Source organism: Hypanus sabinus (genome assembly GCF_030144855.1).
Source record: "Hypanus sabinus isolate sHypSab1 chromosome Y unlocalized genomic scaffold, sHypSab1.hap1 SUPER_Y_unloc_18, whole genome shotgun sequence".
NCBI lineage: Eukaryota > Metazoa > Chordata > Chondrichthyes > Myliobatiformes > Dasyatidae > Hypanus > Hypanus sabinus.
In genome coordinates, this window is record NW_026779019.1 from 319449 (window position 1) to 339700 (window position 20252).

The 20252-nt window shown below is 37.7% G+C and overlaps 1 protein-coding gene across 6 annotated transcripts in view; it reads left to right on the plus strand.

Annotated features, from left to right (window-relative positions):
- Positions 1-20252, plus strand: part of LOC132386019 (nucleolar transcription factor 1-like) — a 101188-nt gene that overhangs the window by 33146 nt on the left and 47790 nt on the right. For all 6 annotated transcript variants that reach the window (XM_059958292.1, XM_059958290.1, XM_059958287.1 and 3 more), the window contains 8 exons: positions 2457-2612; positions 2745-2809; positions 3718-3838; positions 6580-6690; positions 7395-7528; positions 10545-10686; positions 10953-10994; positions 13369-13500. In XM_059958292.1, coding sequence (XP_059814275.1) covers positions 2457-2612; positions 2745-2809; positions 3718-3838; positions 6580-6690; positions 7395-7528; positions 10545-10686; positions 10953-10994; positions 13369-13500 — 903 coding nt within the window. The remainder of the gene's footprint in view (positions 1-2456; positions 2613-2744; positions 2810-3717; positions 3839-6579; positions 6691-7394; positions 7529-10544; positions 10687-10952; positions 10995-13368; positions 13501-20252) is intronic.

The window sequence follows — 20252 nt, forward strand, 5'->3', positions numbered from 1 at the left end:
TTCGGGTTGAAACCCTTCGTCAGGACAGGACAAGGTTGCATCTCACCCTAACTCTGGACTTTTTACTCTCCTCCCATCTGGTAGGTGCTACAGGAGCCGCTGTGACCCTACTGAACTGTCTCAGTACCTTTATGTTTGTGTGCTGTAGCACTTACTTTTTATTCACAGTTATTTTTGTAAATAATATTGTTCTTTGCACTTCTGGTTAGATGCTAAATGCATTTCATTGGCTTTGTATCTGTACTTGGCACAATGACAGTAAAATTTAATCTGGTTTAGTTTAAGTTTAGTAACGTTTAGGTACTGGTTTGAGAATGGTCACAGGTTTAGCAGATCATCACCTGAAGCTTCCTATGTCCACATTCAATTTCTCTGATTAGATTATCCTAGAGCTAGAATCAGTTCAGAGTCCACAAAATGGGGGGAAACAAAGACAATTGGTTTGTCTGCTTCCCCTGTCATTGATCAGACTGAAGTTTCTTCTGGCCAACAGTTGCAATTCAATGTTTAGGCTTGGTGAATTTCAAATTAAGATTGATAAATTTAATAATACAGTGGATTCCAGTTAATTTGGTCATTTGTTAATCATGGCAACCATGTATTTTGAACAATTCTTAGAGAGGAAAAACTGAATGGAGAAAATAGCTGTGAATCCCTTTGTTTATTTGCGACAATATGCCACTTAATTGGGGTGTGAGACTATTGCTGAATAGTTTTTATCTAGCTTCATTTGTGTACACTTGTGTGGCTATTGAACTATGTCATGCCTAGAGCATTCAGGTTTTAGGCAGCATCACTTGAATGTGCCTGTGTTCAAAAGGCAGTGTTTTTTTGTTACTGATAGTTGGTGAGAAATAAGCATTAAGACAATTAATTTCTGTTTTGATCACCACACTTTTAGTATTCGGACTTAGAGACATCAGAAACAGCCTGGAGTAAAAATGAAATGATTTTACTACTTCAAAAAATTAGATACTGTGAAGTTATCAACAATCATCTTGAATATTCCAATAAAAATGAAGATTTGCAGGACGCTGTCTTCAAAAGCATTCTATGAAGACAGTCCATTACCTAACTAGATGTAAATGCTGACTTTGTTCATTTATAGTCAACTGAAAATACACAGCAATTGAATTCCTCCATCAATAACTATTAGAAACTAATACAGTTTTATAGTACTGTAGTACGTTAGTATTCTAATTTGTTCTGCATTTCATTTAAGTACAAGGAGTCCCCAAGTTATGAACATCCAACTTATGAACAACTTGTACTTATGAATGGACGACCATAAAGCCTATTATACAAAAAATTTGCTGGCATCTGCCATTTTAAGTTGGATCACATTACCATTAACACTGTTTTGAATGTGTAATTTTGTATTTGGCTTAAATTTTTCTTAGCAAGATTCACCCTGACCCCCCTTTTCTTGTCAACACTGCCCCACTTATCGCATTTAACCTGGCTCAGTGCAGGTGGACCTTAGGACCCGGGGGAGCTCAGGACCCGCCACCTGTGGCTGCTGCTGAGTCCACAGTGTTTCTGTTCCATTGAAGGAAATGATCACGATAGAAAGTAAAGTGGAAATAATCAAATGACATTAGGCTACAGTCGGTCAACGATCGGAACAATTTTAAAGGATAAAGTGAGAATAATGGAGCATGTGAAAGGCCCTGCCTGATGAAAGCTACAATTATTACTAAGCAACACGGTGGTTTAATTATTGGAATACATAATGGGGATGTAAGTTGGAACAGGTACATTTGGTATTATGTAGCAACAGTTAATCAAACGTTTGTCTTAGTATATAGTACATATTTTACCTTTCTATGCATATAAATCACTTAAGAGACATATGTATTTCAATAATTAAACCACTGCGTTAAACTGACAATGACTTAAAATGGGGGACAGTGTTATGATCCAACTTAAGCTGGTGGACGGTGTTCTTCCTTGGTTTGTAAGTACGAGTTCATAAGTCAGACGTTCGTAATTTGGGGACTACTTATATTTCTATGAGACCAGCTATTTAGAGCAGCCATTTAACTGGCCCATTGTATCCCAGTTAACCGGAATCTACTGTATTTGACATGGAAATACAAAGGTAAGGAGAATGGCCAAGGAAATTGTTCTAGTTTATCAATGTATTTTAGCAAAAATCTCATACAGAGGTTATATATGCATTTAATTTGAATTATAATATAAAAAGCATTGTGCCAGAAAATGTTCTCAATATCTTTGAGACAATTGCTCAGTCAGAAGATCTTGATAAAATGGAGAATCAGAATAGTTAATAAAGATGTTTATGCATTGTCTTGCTGAAATTTCTTGCAACATTAAAATTACATGACCTGGCTAATGCATTTCTACTGCTGCAATAGCGTCATTTTTTTAATTAGCTTAGTAGTGGATGCAGATATGATGCAGTAGTGGTTCTGAGTGAGTTTCTTTTATTGTAGAATCATCCGGATTTTCCCAAAAAGCCTCTCACACCTTATTTTCGATTCTTCATGGAGAAAAGAGCCAAATATGCAAAGCTTCATCCTGAAATGAGTAACCTGGACCTGACCAAAATTCTTTCCAAGAAATATAAGGAGTTGCCAGAGAAGAAAAAGGTCAGTGTATCATTCAATCTGAACTTGTCCTTAAATTGCATAAAGGATGTAGAGTCAGAATGTTATATAAAAATAAAAGCACTTTCAGTACAGTTGACTGTAGGAAATTTGAGGCTTATTTTGCACCTGCAGATGAAATATATTCAGGAGTTTCAGAAAGAGAAAGAAGATTTTGAACAGAGCATGGCCCGCTTCAGGTAATGACTAACAATTTTATATCTTCATGTTTTTGACTTTCCATCCTTCATTCCACCCTCCCCACATCCATCTTGATTCATGAAGATTCATTAAACTTTTAAAAAAATGTTCCACTAGCTTGGTACTGTGTTCTGTTCAGAACTATGATCAAAAGTGATTGGAATGGATGGAAAGTGATGATAATGCTCCTAAGTTTCTAAGTATTTTGTTCAATTTAGCTTTAAGTGTGTTAAATGCAGATTCTTGGACTGTTGAGGCAAATAAAAGGATACAAGATATTTTCCTGTGCAAATTTGCCATCATTCTGTATGTGTAATTCCACTCCAGCGTATACATATCTTACTGTGCGCTTGGGTTTAGAGTCTTCTCTATTGTTTCTCCAATACTAATGTTAAATATTCAATTACTAATTAATAGGCCTATTTTTCAGTCACTGGTGGATTCTCTTACCATAATGTTGCTGTCTGAAATCTCTAGCTAGTTTTGTGGGTTGGGTCTTGAACTAGTCTGATGTAGGACAGACTAACTTCCCTATGATTCTCACTGATCTATTTTAAGCAGCTACTTTGCCACAAGAGACTAGGGGTGTTGAGTCTTCTTGGCTCTTCTGCTTCTGGTGGTAATAGGTTCAAACAAGATAAATAGGAAATTACTAAGAATAATGAGGATATGGGTTACGGTATTGATGATGGAGGTAAGTTTCAAGATTGAGACTATCAACATTTCTGATGTTTATCACTGCGATCATTCCAGAATCAAAAACTGTTTAATTAGTATGAATTAACTACTTAACGTTCTGAAGAGGATAGTAGTATTTGATTTGAGAGCCACAGATTTAATTAATTAATTGAATTAACTATTTAAATTGTTACATAAAAAAGTAATAAAATAGATATTTTTCTCTCAGAGAGGATCACCCAGAGCTACTGGAGAGTGTAAAGAGAACAGATGTCCCAGAGAAACCTAAAACACCACAGCAGTTGTGGTATCTTCATGAGAAGAAGGCCTTTATGAAGATGCATCCAAAGGTATCGATTGGTGTTTGCACTTTCATTTCATAATTGGCTGTATGAAATGTTAACTACTGACAATAGATTTAATGAGTGACATCAACATCTGAGGTGCTAGTATCTGATCCACAGACATTGCTTTCTTTTAATGCCGTATCAGCAACTTTAGGCATTATAGATAGGTTTCCATTAATAGTTTTGTACAAGCCCTCATGACTTGCCATATTTAGCAAGCCTTTGGTTCTAATAAATTAAAGCATTCTTTTAAGTTTTGCAAATAAACTCAATTGTGTACATTATGACAAACACTACCATCTTCACCTGGCAGACATGTCTTCTGTCACTGTTGATGTGGAGAGCTAAACAAAGTGAAAACTGTCTTAGAAAGATGTTCAGAGGCCCAGTACCATTACTTGTCTATAATACAAATTAGCTACTTTTTGACATTTAAGTAAAAGCATGTATAATGTATTTCTATTTCACCTTTTAATGATTAATGTGTAAAAATTCAAAGTTCAAAGTAAATTCATTATCAAAGTAGATATGCAACCATGAGATTCATTTTCTTGCAAGCATATTTAAAACAATTGATGGAGTAATAACCATAATTGAATCAATCAAAGACTTCCCAATATGGACGTTCATCCACAATGCAAAGGACAAACGAATTGTCATTTCAACAATGCACCTAGTGAACTTGACTGAAGATAATATCCTCTTTAGTTCAAGAGCCTGATGGTTTAGGGATAATAACCCTGTGAGCCCTGAGGTTCTTGTACTTTTTTATTGATGGCAGTAGTGAAAAGGGAGCATGTCCTGGGTGGCGGGGGGTCCATGATGATAGATGATATTTTCCTGTGACAGCATTTTGTGTAGATGTGCCTAAGGTTGGGACGGCTTTACCTGTGGTGGGTAATGCCTTATCCACTAATTTTCAGTGTAAAAGCATACCAGGCAGTGATGCAGCCTGTCTACATACTCTCTACTAAACGTCTATAGAAGTACATCTAAATTTTAGATGTCATTCCTAATCTTCTCAATCTCCTATGGAATTAGATGTGCTGCTATTCTTTCTTAATAATTGCATTCACATGCTGGGCCCAGGACAGCTCCTCTTGAAATGATAACACAAGGAATTTAAAGTTGCTGACCCTCTGATCCTCCGAAGAGGACTGGCTTATTGTCCTCTGGTTTCCTCCTTCTCAAGTCTATAATCAGCTTCTTGGTCTTGCTGACATTGAGTAGGAAGTTGTTGTCGTGGCACCATTCAGGCAGAGTTTGTCTTCCTCCCTCCTGTGTGCTGATGCATCACCACCAAAATAAAATATAACTCATCTTTTCTAAAGTAATCTGTGGAGCTGTGTCTATATTTAAATTCATACCCTGACCTCCTGAATCGTGACTGACTGGAGTGGATTCCTCATTGGTTCATGAAGGACAAGGATGATTATGTGAAAGTTACTGAATTCACAGATCCGTCGGAATTCCCTTCAGAATAGTCAACCAAACCCATCTGTATTTTTTCTAGTGATTTCAGTAAGGGATCCTAGTGTAAATCAGCAAGATTAGAGGAACTGTTCCCCTTCTATTCCATTATGAGTATCAAAAGTCTATTATTTGATGTTTTATTCTCTCCAGTTGAAGGGTACATTAAAACCACCATGTATTTATATCAAACAAAGTTGGTAACTGTAGTTACACGTTGAATGAGGTCATTGGTACTTGGGATTGTTAATGAAATTCATCTAATAGTTTTACATAAAGCTTTTGGATAGTTTTCAGTTAACGTTATATCAACCTCATTGAAGTCAAAGGCCAGCAGGTAATCTTTGATGTCAGTTTAAATAACATTTTCCACAAAAGCAAGCATGAAATTTCTTTCTGTACTGAAAGTTCAAGTGCTGTCAGCTCAACCCTGGACTTTAAGGATGTTAATTTGATTTACTCCATCTATTAGTTTTGATTCTGACATCTCCTTATTTGTATCTAATAATAATGCTTAAATTCTACCTTCTCCAAGGAAGATTTGCGTTTAGTGAAAACTTATTTAATGTTGCAGTGGATTAGATCAGCTAATGAGGTGTGGCATGGTAGGGTAGCAGTTAGAACTGATAAGGGTTCAGTTTTTGTCACTGACTGTAAGGAGTTTGTACTTTCTTCACGATGTAGATTTTTTCCAAGTGCTCATTTCTTCCCGCAATACAAAGCCATATAAGTTAGCAGATTAATTGGTCGCATGGGTGTAAATGGTCAGCATGAACATTGAGTAACAAGGACCATTTAACATACTATATTTATAAATTAAATTAAAATTTTGTAGCCATTGTATTTTGATTAGAACCCTAATCTTCCATTTTAGTACTGTATAAACATCATGTAGGCTAAAGTGAATATGAATCTTTTATATAAAATACTATAAGTAAGTTAATTGATTAAACAGCACCTCAAATAATGAACATATATATTTCAGGCAGATGATCATTTGCAAGAAATTCTTTTTAATCATGCCTTTGATTTTCTTTCACTTTCCTAGGCTCAACATTTTGGAGAACTAATGTGTAGTGTTTTGTTTATAGTTGTTTACAGATCAAACATAATGGATTTAAAAATCTTAATGAATTTCTCTATCTATTTTGAATGGCTGCCTTTCTTCAAGTTGCCAACTATTCCAGCCCCGGGGTTGCTGGCTACCTGGCAGTCAAATGATGTAATTATCATTTGATGAATGCCATGTATCAATAAACCTTGTGTTTTTCCAGGCCACTATGAAGGATGTTAAAGAGGCACTGGGTAAACAGTGGTCCCAGCTGTCTGACAAGAAAAGACTCAAGTGGATTGGCAAAAGCTTAGAGCAGCAAGAGCTGTATGAGGTAAATTAATGGTGACTAAAGTGATCTCTTCCTAGCAGAGCAGTAGAGGAGCAGGATTGTTTATATGACAAAGTGATGAGACTTAAATCATTATACCTTTTACTAAAAGTATGATTTGAGAAATGGCCATGATTAAGAGTTATATATGCTTTCTACAAATGTGTAGCTAAGTGACTGTGATATATGCAAGTGACTATCTTTCACAGATAATTGTCTGTAGGAATTTACTTTCAGTAGAGGCAAGTACTCAGGTAATCTTCACTGCCTTCATGGGTTCATTTTAAAGTATTGAGACCATTTGGCAGTGGCAATTGATAAAAACAGTGAGCAAAAAAAAAACAAGTAAAAGTAACTCAAGAACAGAAATGCCTAGAAATGTGGAATAATTCAGGAAGTTCCTCTGAGTAAGGAAGACTATTAAGCATCACTTCAAGGTTTGTTGTTGATAGTATTGAAATGTAATTGAAGAGTGAAATAATAATTGGGGTTCAGGGAGATATAATTGGTAAATGGGGCAGGCTGTGATTTTAAAGTGGCGTGAGAGAAATTGAAACTGCACCCTTTTGAATTGAATTTTAGCCATAATCTGGAAACACTGAAGAAATTGGAACTATTCACAGAGCAGAGAAGTTGGAGGAAGTTATACAGAATGTTTCTCTGAAAAGTTTTGATGGAGCAGTTGAAGTTGAATTTTCTGCTTGCAGGAAGCTATGAGAGATTATGTTTTACGTCATCCTGAACAAAGCATCAGTCTGGATGATTTGAGCAAGAATACTCTGACCAAAGCAGAAAGACAGCTCAAGGATAAGTTTGATGGTCGACCCACAAAACCACCTCCGTATGTTTTATTTCCTAATTATGTCTATAGAAAGAATTTTGAATGTAATAACTAAAGTTATTTATATTTACAGAATGGAAAGCATGCTGTATTCTGTATTTTAACTACATTTTGGTTTAACATTATTAGAAATTTATCTGATGGTTCAGTTTTGTTTTGTATTGACAAATTTTTCTACCTAGACAATTTTCATTGTTATAACTACACAATATTGTTATTCAACACTCTTTATGGCATTTAGATCAAAAGTATTCTATCTTGACCTTTGGTACCCAGCTATCCATTGAGATTGTAACTAATGAGCCTTATCTCTGACCTACTGGATATCCTTAATATGAATTAAGTTACTTCAGATGTAAAATTATTATTTGGTCATCCTTTTGCTTGCAAAAGAGAATTCAAAATGTCTACCTTTAAGTATTAAGATATGTCTCTTAACTTATCCCCCAAACAATCTGCTCCTTATCCTAAGCTCTATATTTCTTGGTCAGTTCTTTAGTTAAACACTTGTTGAATTTCCATTCTCCATCCAGTCCTCAGTTAACCATGCTACATTTTAGGTAGCTCAATCCTGCTTAATTATCTCTTTCAAAAACTGACCATTGCAATTTCTTGAATATGTGTGCATTTTTTACAAGATCATATGAAAGTTAATTTGAGATGGCGGGAACTGTGGCATTGACCTCCAGGAGCAGAATGAGTATACCTGAAAGTTCAAATTAAATTTTATTATCGAAGTAGTTATATGTCAGCATATACAGTCCTGAGATTCATTTTCTTGTGAACTTAATCAGTAAATTCATAATCAAATATTAATCATAATAGAATGATTGAAAGACCAATTCAACTTGGCCTTCAGCCAAGACACCAAACCATGAAGATACAAAAAGAAAGAAATAATAATAATAACAATAAATAAATAAATAAATAGATAGATAGATAGATAGATAGATAGATAACTAAATAAATAAACAAGCAAGCAAGCAATAGATATCAAAATGAAGTCCACCACACTGCACACAGTTCTCTCTCACTTGGACAACAAAGACACTTATACCAGAATCCTGTACATTGATTTCAGTTCACCGTTCAATAACATCATCCCACACAGTCTACTGGAGAAACTATCGCTGCTTGGCCTTAACACTTGCATGTGTCACTGGATTCTGGATTTCTTGACAGAGAGACCACAGTCAGTCCGTGTTGGCAGGAACATCTCTGACTCCATCACACTGAGCACTGGATCCCCACAAGGCTGTGTGCTCAGCCCATTGCTGATTACACTGTTAACACATGACCATGCAGCCAGATTCAAGGAGAACCTGATCATTAAATTTGCTGATGATACCACGGTGAAAATAATGAAACAATGTACAGGGAGGAGGTTAACCACCTAGAGAGCTGGTGCAGTGACAACAACTTGTTGCTTAATGTCACCAAAACCAAGGAGATGATTGTCGATTTCAGACGGTCTCAGCCTGAGCACACACCCCTCAGCATTAGCGGCTCCACAGTGGAGAGAGTGGAAAACATCAAGTTCCTTGGGGTGCAGATCTCGGACAATCTCACCTGGTCCAGGAACACCACTGGGATTGTGAAATGAGCCCAGCAGAGATTGCACTTTCTGAGGAAGCTTAAACAAGCATCACTCCCCATTAACATCTTAACTACATTCTACAGAGGAGTGGTTGAGAGTGTGCTGACCTTTTGCATCACAACCTGGTACTCCAGCTGCAGTGCTGCCGACAAAAAAGCCTTGCAGAGGGTGGTTAGGGGAGCAGAGAAGGTTATTGGGGTCTCCCTACCTTCTGTCCAAGACCTCTTTCAGAGTCGATGCCTCCAGAAGACACGATACATCATTAAAGACCCCTCACACCCTCTCCATAAACTGTTTGTTCTTCTGCCATCAGGTAAACGTTACAGGGGCATCAAAACTAAAACCACAAGGCTAGTAAAGAGCTTCCTCCCACAGGCAGTCAGACTGCTAAATAGCTGCTTTATCTGACTCTGCTTTGGACACTTTTAACTTGTACTGGACACTTATAACTTGTTTTTAACTGACATGTGGCTGTTGTGTTTTACTATTTATTGTTGGGTTTACTATTTAGTGTTGCGTTTGTTATTTTATGATTGCACCTCCTGGGAAACGCTGTCTCATTCTGCTCTACAGAGCTGATGTACGGCTAGAATGACAATAAAGTTTTTGAATCTTGAAAATGAGTATGTAGGTTGGGAAATTTTGTTGATGGACAAGTGAAGGTGAGTGAAGTTATTCCTTTTGGTTGAGGGGTAATATATGTCCAGAGTGATGTGAGTCTGGAGGCTTCTTTACGTCTTCCTGACGGCAGCAGTGAGAAGAAAGCATGTCTGGCTGATTGGATCCCTGATGATGGATGCTGCTTTCCTGCAGCAATGCTCTATGAAGATGTGCTCAATGGTAGGGAAGACTTCACTGAGAAGAGGTCCTGACTGAGGGAGGGGTGGGCTGGGTGGGGAGTAAGAATGTGCCTAGAAGGTGGTGGGGTGGGGGGGGCTCCTGTTGGCATGAGTGTGGGTAGGATGTGGTCCAAGGTTTATGGGGGTGTAGAGTTTAGGGTTAGGAATAGTGGTAGGGTTGACATTAAACTGAAAGGCTAGATGAAAGAGGTTTATAGTTATTAGGGTTCTAGGTAGGATTGGGGGTTGGAAATGGAACAAGGGGCACGGTGGGGTTTTGTCTCGTTCATGTTATAAGGCCTGTAGTCATTGATATAACCACATCTTAAGTTCCCTGGGTTATTTTTAAAATCAGATTATACTATTTTTTTTAGGTAACTGTTGACATATTTGCACCATTTGAGTACCCAGGTTCCTTGACTACCTTCTTGTATGCCTATGTAACCTACACTATCAGTGCTCTTGATCTTCTTGTTACTTTCCTTGCATCGTTATCGATTTATGATTCCAGAGAAGGTATATACCTGCCATTATTGCTGTGTCGGTATTGATATATAATGTTATTACTTCTTGATTTTAGAAATGGCTATTCTCTTTATTGTGCTGAACTGATGTCTAACATGAAAGATATTCCCAGCACAGAACGCATGGTTCTGTGCAGCAAGCAATGGAAAATGCTATCTCAGAAAGAGAAGGATGCGTATCAGAAACGATGTGAACAGGTCAGTATGGCAGTAATTCTTATTTTCTAAAAGTCTGATGTGGAAAGCTATGACTAAATCATCCAGCTACTTTTGATCCTGAATCAACAATAGTTTTTATTCCTCAATTAACCTGATGTATGTTGGATAGATATTGCATGTAACCAACAGATGATTAGTTTGGGATATAACTACAATTGTTTAAAATAAAATAACTTAGATTTTTGGATTTTGAAGCTGCAGACATTAGCTTATAATAACTTGGTTTATTTGTTTACTTCCAATAGAAAAAGAAAGAATATGAAATTAATCTTCATCGGTTTTTGCTGGTAGGTGTTATTGGATTGGTATTGATAGTGGATTTTTGTTATATTTACAAAGTTAATGAGAAGCTTGTCATACATACTGATTATCAATCTACATTACTCAGAATAATAATGCAGAATAAACAGTAAAAGCTAGTGAAAGAAGGCAGTGCAGCTTAATAATAAAGTGAAAGATCATATTGAGTTAGATTGCAACGCTAAAGGTTCATCTTACTGTGATTCTTTCAAGAATCTGATAACAGTGAGATAGAAGATGTCATGAGCTTGGTGGTACATACCGTCAAAGATTTTGTATCTTCTACCGGATGGGAGAGGGGAAAACAAAAATGGTTAGGTGAAGCAGTGAGACATATAGATAAAGTTCATAAAGATTAGGCTTGTTCCTGTGATGTGTTAATCTGTGACTAAAATCAAAATCAGGTTCAGATTGAAACTCAACATGATCACTCCATAAACTCTCTCTGGAGCCCCTGTCGTCACAAGCAGAACATTTGTCAAATTAAACAATTAGACATCCAAAATGCTTTCTATGATGCATCAATAAAAAATTAGTTAGACAACTGGGACATGCTGAATTTCTTTAGCCTCCTAAGGAATTAAGAGGAACACATGATCTTCTTAGCATCAACATGGTTGCACCAGGGTAGGTTATTAGTCAAAATTATTAATGGGTTATTAGTCTAATCCTCTTCCCACCCTGTCTCTTGCAAAAATGCCATCCCCTTCTCACAATTCCTCTGTCTCCGTCACATCTGCTCTCAGGATGGGGCTTTTCATTTCATGACGGAGATGTCTTCCTTTTTTAAACAAAGGGGCTTCTCTTCCTCCACCATCAACTCTGCTCTCAAACGCATTTCTCCCATTTCCTGCACATTTGCCCTCACCTCATCTGCCCACCACCCCACTCGGGATAGGGTTCCCCTTGTCCTTACCTACCACCCCACCAGCCTCCAGGTCCAACGTATAATTCTCCGTAACTTCCACCACCTCCCAACGGGATCCCACTACCAAACACATCTTTCCTTCTCCCCCCCCCACCGCTTTCCGCAGGGATCACTCCCTATGCGACTCCCTTGTCCACTCGTTCCCCCCCCACCGATCTCCCTCCTGGCACTTATCCTTGTAAATGGAACAAGTGCTACACCTGCCCTTACACTTCCTCCCTCACCACCATTCAGGGCCCCAGACAGTCCTTCCAGGTGAGGCGACACTTCACCTGTGAGTCGGCCGGTGTGGTATACTGTGTCCGGTGCTCCCGGTGTGGCCTTTTATATATTGATGAGACCGGATACAGACTGGGAGACCGTTTCGCTGAACATCTACGCTCGGTCTGCCAGAAAAAGCAGGATCTCCCAGTGGCCACACATTTTAATTCCACATCCCATTCCCATTCTGATATGTCTATCCACGGCCTCCTCTACTGTCAAGATGAATCCAAACTCAGGTTGGAGGAACAACACCTTATATACCGGCTGGGTAGCCTCCAACCTGATGGCACGAACATTGACTTCTCTAACTTCTGTTAATGCCCCTCCTCCCTTTCTTACCCCATCCCTGATACAGTGTTTTTTTTTCTCTCTCTCTCTCTCTCTCTGCCCATCACTCTGTTCTCCATCTCCCTCTGGTGCTCCCCCCACTCCCGTCTTTCTCCCGAGGCCTCCTGTCCCATGATCCTTTCCCTTCTCCAGTTCTGTATCCCTTTTGCCAATCACCTTTCCAGCTCTTAGCTTCACCCCACCCCCTCCGGTCTTCTCCTATCATTTCACATTTCCCCCTTCCCCCAACTACTTTCAAATCTCTTACTATCTTTCGGTTAGTCCTGATGAAGGGTCTCGGCCCAAAACATCGACATCGCTTCTCCCTATAGATGCTGTCTGGCCTGCTGTGTTCCACCAGCATTTTGTGTGTGTTGTAGGTTATTAGTGATTTTCACACACAGGAACTTGAAGATGTCAGCCTTTACAAACTCAACCCTGTTGTTGCAGATGGGAACAATGTCCCTCTTTCTGAAGTTGGTGACCAGCTGTTTTGTTTTATTGACAATGATGGAAAAATTGTTGTCATGTCATTGAGCATTCTCTTTTCTGTACCCCAACTTATTGTCACTTAACATGTGGTTCATTACATCAGCAAACTCGTAGTTGCTGTTTTATCAGAATATAGTCCTGTTGACAACTGAACAGGAGGTACGGTAGGAGGCTGAGGACACAAAGTTATGTTTGTGTCATTGAATTGTAGATGGGATATGTCATGAATGAATAGAATGAATTGTTCCATTTCCTTTGATGAAACTGCAAAAATATTTTCCATTGGGATTAAAGTAACTATGTATAGGATTTTCATGTAACCAAATTAAACATTTTTTGCCTTATTGCAGAGCCTTCCTGAACATGAACAGCAAAGAGTCCTGTCTGAGGAAAAGATGATTGGATTAAACAAAAAAACAGCAAGCAACCTAAAGCAGGGTGGATTTAGAGGTGTCCCTTCATCTCCTTCAGATGCCACAAAGGTGCAGATTAATGGTTGGCCAGGCATTTTTGATTTTATCTGTGATTTTATGGAAAGGTTTCGTATTATGTGTAGAGAAATGAGTTTGTTGCAGTGTCCGGTTTTAATGTTGGAAACTTAAGCTGAACAGACTTATTACATTATTGTATTAAATATTAGAAACATTTTCATTAATATTGTTGAAACTGTTGTGGTTATCTTAAGTGCCATTGCAAACCAAGGACCCTTAGGCACTGATTGTGGATTATATTTTAATTATCTGATCACCAAATGTTGAGTGTTAGTAATTTCCCTACTGTGGTGGTTCTGATTAAAATTATGCTTATGCATTTACTTTACCTCCTTGAGACCTTCCATAAAGCATGCCATATTTAAGTGGTGGTGGTGGCATCCGTCGGTCTCGAGAGACCATGGACTTGCGCCTGGGCAGGGTTGTCTGGGAGACCGGCAGTTGTCCAAGCTGCAGGCCTTCCCCTCTCCACACCACCGATGTTGTCCAATGGAAGGGCACTAGGACCCATGCAGCTTGGCACCGGTGTCGTCGCAGAGCAATGATTCACTTCAGTTATGCCACTTTCATTGTAGAATTTTATTTTACTTAATGTGAAATGTAATATAGGAGTATCTTGATAATATAATACTATGTAAGGTTCCCAGGTATTATAACAATTTGAAGTTTGGTGTATCACATGCAGGAGTTCTCCCCGGATGTCCTAATGCAGGTTTCAACCAAAACATTCCTTTCCACAGATGCCAATTGTGAAGTCCTTTAGCAGATTATTGCTTCAACATATAATACTATATTTTTGGTTTTAAAATTTGAATTTTTAATTGGATCTGGAAGTTGTATGAATGCAAAGTTAGGATGGTGATACAGATAGTTGCCTTGTTTTTTTGTAGACAAACAGTAAATTAATTGCTTTCCATACCTAAGCTAAGTGATCCAATTTCTGCTGCTGGTCTGTTGTCTCTGGTTACATCAATAGAAGTTACAATGTTACAATGAAAATGAAGATTTAGAAGACACAAACATTGCAATCATTGTATGAAGACATTTCATTATCTGTACTAAACACAAAGTACACTGCAGATGCTGTGGTCAAATCAAGATGTACAAAAACGCTGGATGAACTCATTAGGTGGGGCAGCACCCGTTGAAATGAGCAGTCAACGTTTCGGGCCGAGAAACTTCGTCAGGACTCAGATGGTCTCAGAGTCCTGACAAAGGGTCTCGGCCCGAAACATTGACTGCTCATTTCAACGGATACTGCCCGACCGGCTGAATTCATCCAGCTTGTTGATCATCTGTACTAGGTATCCTGAAACATAGAAAACCTACAGAACAGTACAGGTCCTTCAACCCACAAAGTTGTGCCGAACATGTCCTTACTTAAGAAATTACTAGGCTTACTTATAGCCCTCTATTTTTCTAAGCTCCATATATCTATCCAAAAGTCTCTTAGAAGATCCTATTGCATCTGCCTCCACCACTGTTGCCGGCAGTCCATTCCACACACTCACCACTCTCTGAGTAAAAAACTTATCCCTGACATCTCCTCTGTACTTACTCCCCAGTCCTCTTGTGGCAACCATTTCAGCTCTGGGAAAAAGCCTCTGTCTATCCACACGATCAATGCCTCTTATATACCTCTATAATTTTGATCATTTACAGCCAATAAAAAAATGAATTCCTACATTGATAACTATTAGGAACTGATACAAAATTTTACGGTACTGTAGTAGTAGTCTAAGTTGTTCTGTGTTTCATTTACATATTTTATTTGTTACTCCATTAAATGGCAGTTTGTCTTTTTTATACCTTTTTAAATATTTCCATGAAACTTCAGTTAATAGGTGCAGTCATTTAATTGGGCCAAGATGTACTGATCCTAATGTGTCCCAGTTAACTGGAATCCACTATAGTTTCTATATGAGGTGTTATTACTGTTCACTGGAGACTCTTTAAAGTTACTGGTATGTCTATATGGGTAGTTTTGACTTGCTTTCAGTTGGCTGGTTTAGCTTGAGTGTTATATATAAAATCCATTGCTTAAGAAATTAGTGGTATGGAATGTCCCATGTATTTAAATGATGCCACATTGTTGTGAGAGAAATTGAAATCCTGGCTGATTGGTGCCATGGCAATAATCAGTCACCAACACCTGTAAAACCACAAAGCTGATAGTTGCATGAGGAAGAAGCCGGATGTCCATTAGCCAGTTCTTGTTCAGAGTCAGTAAATTTACATATTTTTGCTGTTAGCCTTTCAGAGGATCTTCCTGGGACCAGCACATAAGTGCAGTTACAAAGAAAGCACCTCTGATTTCCTAGAAGTCTGCATAGATTCGGTATGTCATTGAAAATTTTGACCAAGTTCTATAGATGGTTGATGAAGATTAATCTGATTGTTTGTATCATGATCTGGTGATACTACCACTCAGAATAATGAAAAAAACATCTACAAAAAGTAGCAGAGTACATCCAAGCCATCATAGGAAAATCCCTTTTACCACTGAGCATATCTATAAAAAAACACTACCATAAGAAAGCAGAATCTGTTAACAAGTATCCTTACTATCCATATCATGTTCTCTTCACATTGCTGCTATCATAAAGGAAGAGGAGCATTGGGTACCCCAACACCTCAATACTTACTTCTACCACCTATGGACTTACTTTGAAGGACTCTACAATTCATGTTCTCAGTGTTATCTATTTATCTATCTAATATTTTGGGTTGTTTGCCTGTTTTTGTGTGTAGTTTTTAATTGATTCTATTGTATTGCTCTAGTGCCTGCAAGAAAATAAATTTTATAGTAGTATAGGGTGACATTTATTGGTGAGAATGATGTTGAAATTGGAAGTAGGGTTGAGATTCTGAATGCATTATTTGAGCAAGATACTGAAGAATAACATAATCTCTAAGGGTATGAGAGTTGTGGTGCTACATTCATTCCACACTAATAAATGGAAGTAGATGTCGCACAATATCAAAGCAAAACTAGGGAAGACTCAAAGCTGCAGAAATGTGGTTTTTGAGAAGAATGATGAGAAAAATAGTGTGTAACAATTAACAAATGTAGTGATGCAAATAGCCTGAATAAAAAAAAGAGCTGATATCATTAATCAGGAAATAGCAGCTGGAATTTCTGGGACTTATACTGAGGAAGGAGAAGCTTGAACATCTTGTAGAAATGGGAAAAACTGATGGAAGAAAAAGTGTAGTCAACAGTGTGTGACATCAGGGGATGGACAGGTAAATATTTTGAAGGCTGATTAGAACCTACCAGATTAAAGGCAATTGAAAGACCATTATTGCCCATGTCAAACAACACATCACCTAACCACACGTATGTGCTTTGATAATAAATTTACTGTGACTTTTGATTTTTACTAAGTTATTGTGATTGGTTTTGCATCATAATGTGAGATCAATTTGGCCAAATACACTGTGTAAAGTATGTGTTTGTGTCTCATCTAACCATATTTAACTTGCTTTATGTATTTGTATAAAGATCTGGTTTGTTACGACACACAAATTTGACCTTACTTGAGGAAGCATTTGAGTGTTTAATGCATTTCTCCTTTTTCAGTGCTTAGCTTGCTGCTCCAGATTTTTGATTAACTTTTGGTTGTGGTTTTAAGTTCAATGTTCAAAATTTATTAAACATAAAAGTTTAATGCCACTGTGCCACTGTGTACAACCCTAAGTATTTTTTACTTCTGGGCATACAAAGGAAATACAAGAAGCACAATAGAATTAAATGAAAGACTGCACCCAACAGGACAGACGACAACCAATGTGCAGAAAAATAGAAACCATGCAAATATAGAAAGAGAAAACAAAAATAAGTAAAAATAAATAAATAGAAAGAAAGAAATATTGGGAACATAGGATGAAGACTCCTTAAAAGGAAAGCACAGTAATGGAGTGAGTGAAGTTGAGTAATGTTATCTCTTCTGGTTTAAGGGCCTGATTATTGAGGAATAATATCTGTTCCTGAATCTGGTGGTGAAGGTCCTTGATGATATATGCATCTTTCCTGCAGCAACACTCCATGTAGGTACACTCAATATTGGGGAGGTCTTTACCTGTGATGGAGTGGCGTTAGTCACTACTTTTTGTAGGTTTTTCTATTCAGGTGCATTGACAGTTTCCATACTGAGCTGTGATGAAATATGTCAATATATGCACATCTACTCGTCGCCACACTTCATAATAAGATTGTCATGGTTTTAGATAACATGCCGAATCTTTACAAACTTCTAAGAAAGCAGCCTTAATTTCTTCATAATGAATAAGCATTCTTGTTTATTTAAATAATTTGTTATGGGTTATATGTGTAAAAACATGAACTGTATTTATTATCACTCTAACATAGATGTACAACATTTTTACAAGCAAACTTTTTCTGCTGAGGTTGGGTGGGATTGTGATGAAGGGTCATGGATTACTGGTGAAAAGAGGGGTTTAAGGGAACATGAGGGTAAACATTCACTCAGAGGGTGATGTGTTTATAGAATGAGTTGCTAGCACTGGTGGTCCATATGAGCTAGATTTCAAAGTTTAAGAGAGTTTGTATATAAACATGGATAGTAGGGGTATGGAGGGCTATAGTCCAGGTGCAGGTCAATGGGAGTAGGCAATTTAACTGGTTTCGGCATGGACTAGATGGGCTGAATGGTATGTTTCTGTGCTGTACTTGTCTTTGACTGTTTGATTCTATGACCATGTGACTCATGCCAGCCTGTTTAAAGAACAAACTAAGACTTGCATCTCTTAGCTGTCTTGTTTTTCAGTGAATTAAAATAATATTTTGAAATTACAAAACATAACAGTGAGTGATGAGATATTTTTAAAATAAACCTGAGATAGCTACTGACCTTTGAAGTGCATTGACTTGTTTTAGCAAAAATAAGTGCGTTGCAGTATGTGTGAAGATATTTGAGCTAAAAATTGGCAATAAATGGTAGAATTCACATGTTCATAAATAGTGGGTAGTAGGTGATAATCATAAAAACAGAAATAATTGGCTACATCAGAAAGATTGATGTGTTCAGTTCCTCTGCAGATAACTAGCTGATGTATACTGAGCTAATTGTGAATATCAGATGTGCGAACTAGCAATCAACAAGCAAAATGCTTACACCAGAAGTGATTGGCAAATTAATTAAAATGGAACTAGCTCAACTGTACTAGTCATTCGACCAAATGGGTTTGATCTGCATTTCAAAAAGAAATTCAAGGGAGCGTCACGTGATGACGTAGGGTCGAGACGTTGGGAATCCAGCTCCCTTGTAAAAAGTAATGAAATAGGGTTTAAATGAAGAAGAGTTAACAAATACCTACTAGAAACTATTTATAAGCAACTCAGGATTATCTTTTGATATGGCTCCTAAACTGAAACAGAAGAAAGCTACTACTTCGAAGACTGTGCAAATTGGCGGGGGAAATGGCCTAACCGTCTCGGTGAAGCCTTGGACTCAAGTTGGATCTCCTCCCGACGAAGTGCATGGCACTTCTGATGATGCGGGTCAGGAAGTTGCAGCAATGTCGGCGGTCTCCAAGAAGAAACGGCAAGAACAATGCATGCGTGAAAGTATGCATGAACAGATATTAACAAAACTACAAATCCCAACTACGGCTGGAAGTGAAACTGGAAGTGAATCGGAAGTGGAATCAGACTCTTTGGGAAATTCAGAGGAAAAGAAGGAAGAGATTAAAGGAGACATAACAGATATCCTGATATATATTATGAATGAATTAAAAGCTATAAGAAGCATACAGAATACACTTGATAATGTGGTGGAAAAACAAAAGAAGATGGATAATAAAGTTAAAGAGATGGAAGTAAAAGTGGAAGAAAACACGGAAGGAATAGAAAAGATAGAATACAATAAGCTTACCTGGACAATAGAAAGAAAACGGATGATGGAAAAAATGGATGCACTTGAGAACTCTAGTAGACGAAATAATATCAAAATTGTTGGTCTTATGGAAGGTACAGAGGGAGAAAATCCAATAAAATTCATTCAAGAATGGATTCCGAGAATGTTAGAAATGAAAGAAGGAAGCCAAGTAATTGAAATTGAAAGAGCATACAGAGCTTTAAGACCAAGACCTCAATAAGATCAAAATCCGAGATCAATTTTGATAAAATGTTTAAGGTACCAAGATAAAGAAATGATCTTGAAGGCACCTATTTAAGGTGCTAAAAAGAGAAATGGGCCATTGATAATAGGAGGGAAAAGAGTTTTTTTTATCCAGACATGTTACGATCTTCTGAAGAGGTGGAAGGAATTTAATCCAGTGAAAAAATCTTTGGGAAAAAGGCAGTAAATTTTTATTGAGCTATCCAGCAAAATTGATAATTTTCCTGGATAATGAAGAAAGAAGATTTTTCGTTGACTACCGGAAAGTGGAGGAATTTGTACAAGAATTACCTGATGTCCATGAAGAGGAGTAAAGAATTATAGAAATGAAATGGACTAATGATGAAGACTGAAACAAGGTTGGACTTCATGGACATTTATACAAAAAAAATAGTTGAGTATTAATTGGGAGTAGAGACATTAATTATTTTTTTCCTTCACTAATTTTTTTTGCTTTTGCGGGGGAGCTGGAGGAGCTCCTGATCGATGCCTGCGAGTTTCACGTGTACAATCATGGCGATTGCCATGACCCGTAAAATGGGGGGGAGGTAATGTTGTGTTCTTTTTATTCGCAACATTAGTGGGGGGGTATTTTGGTTT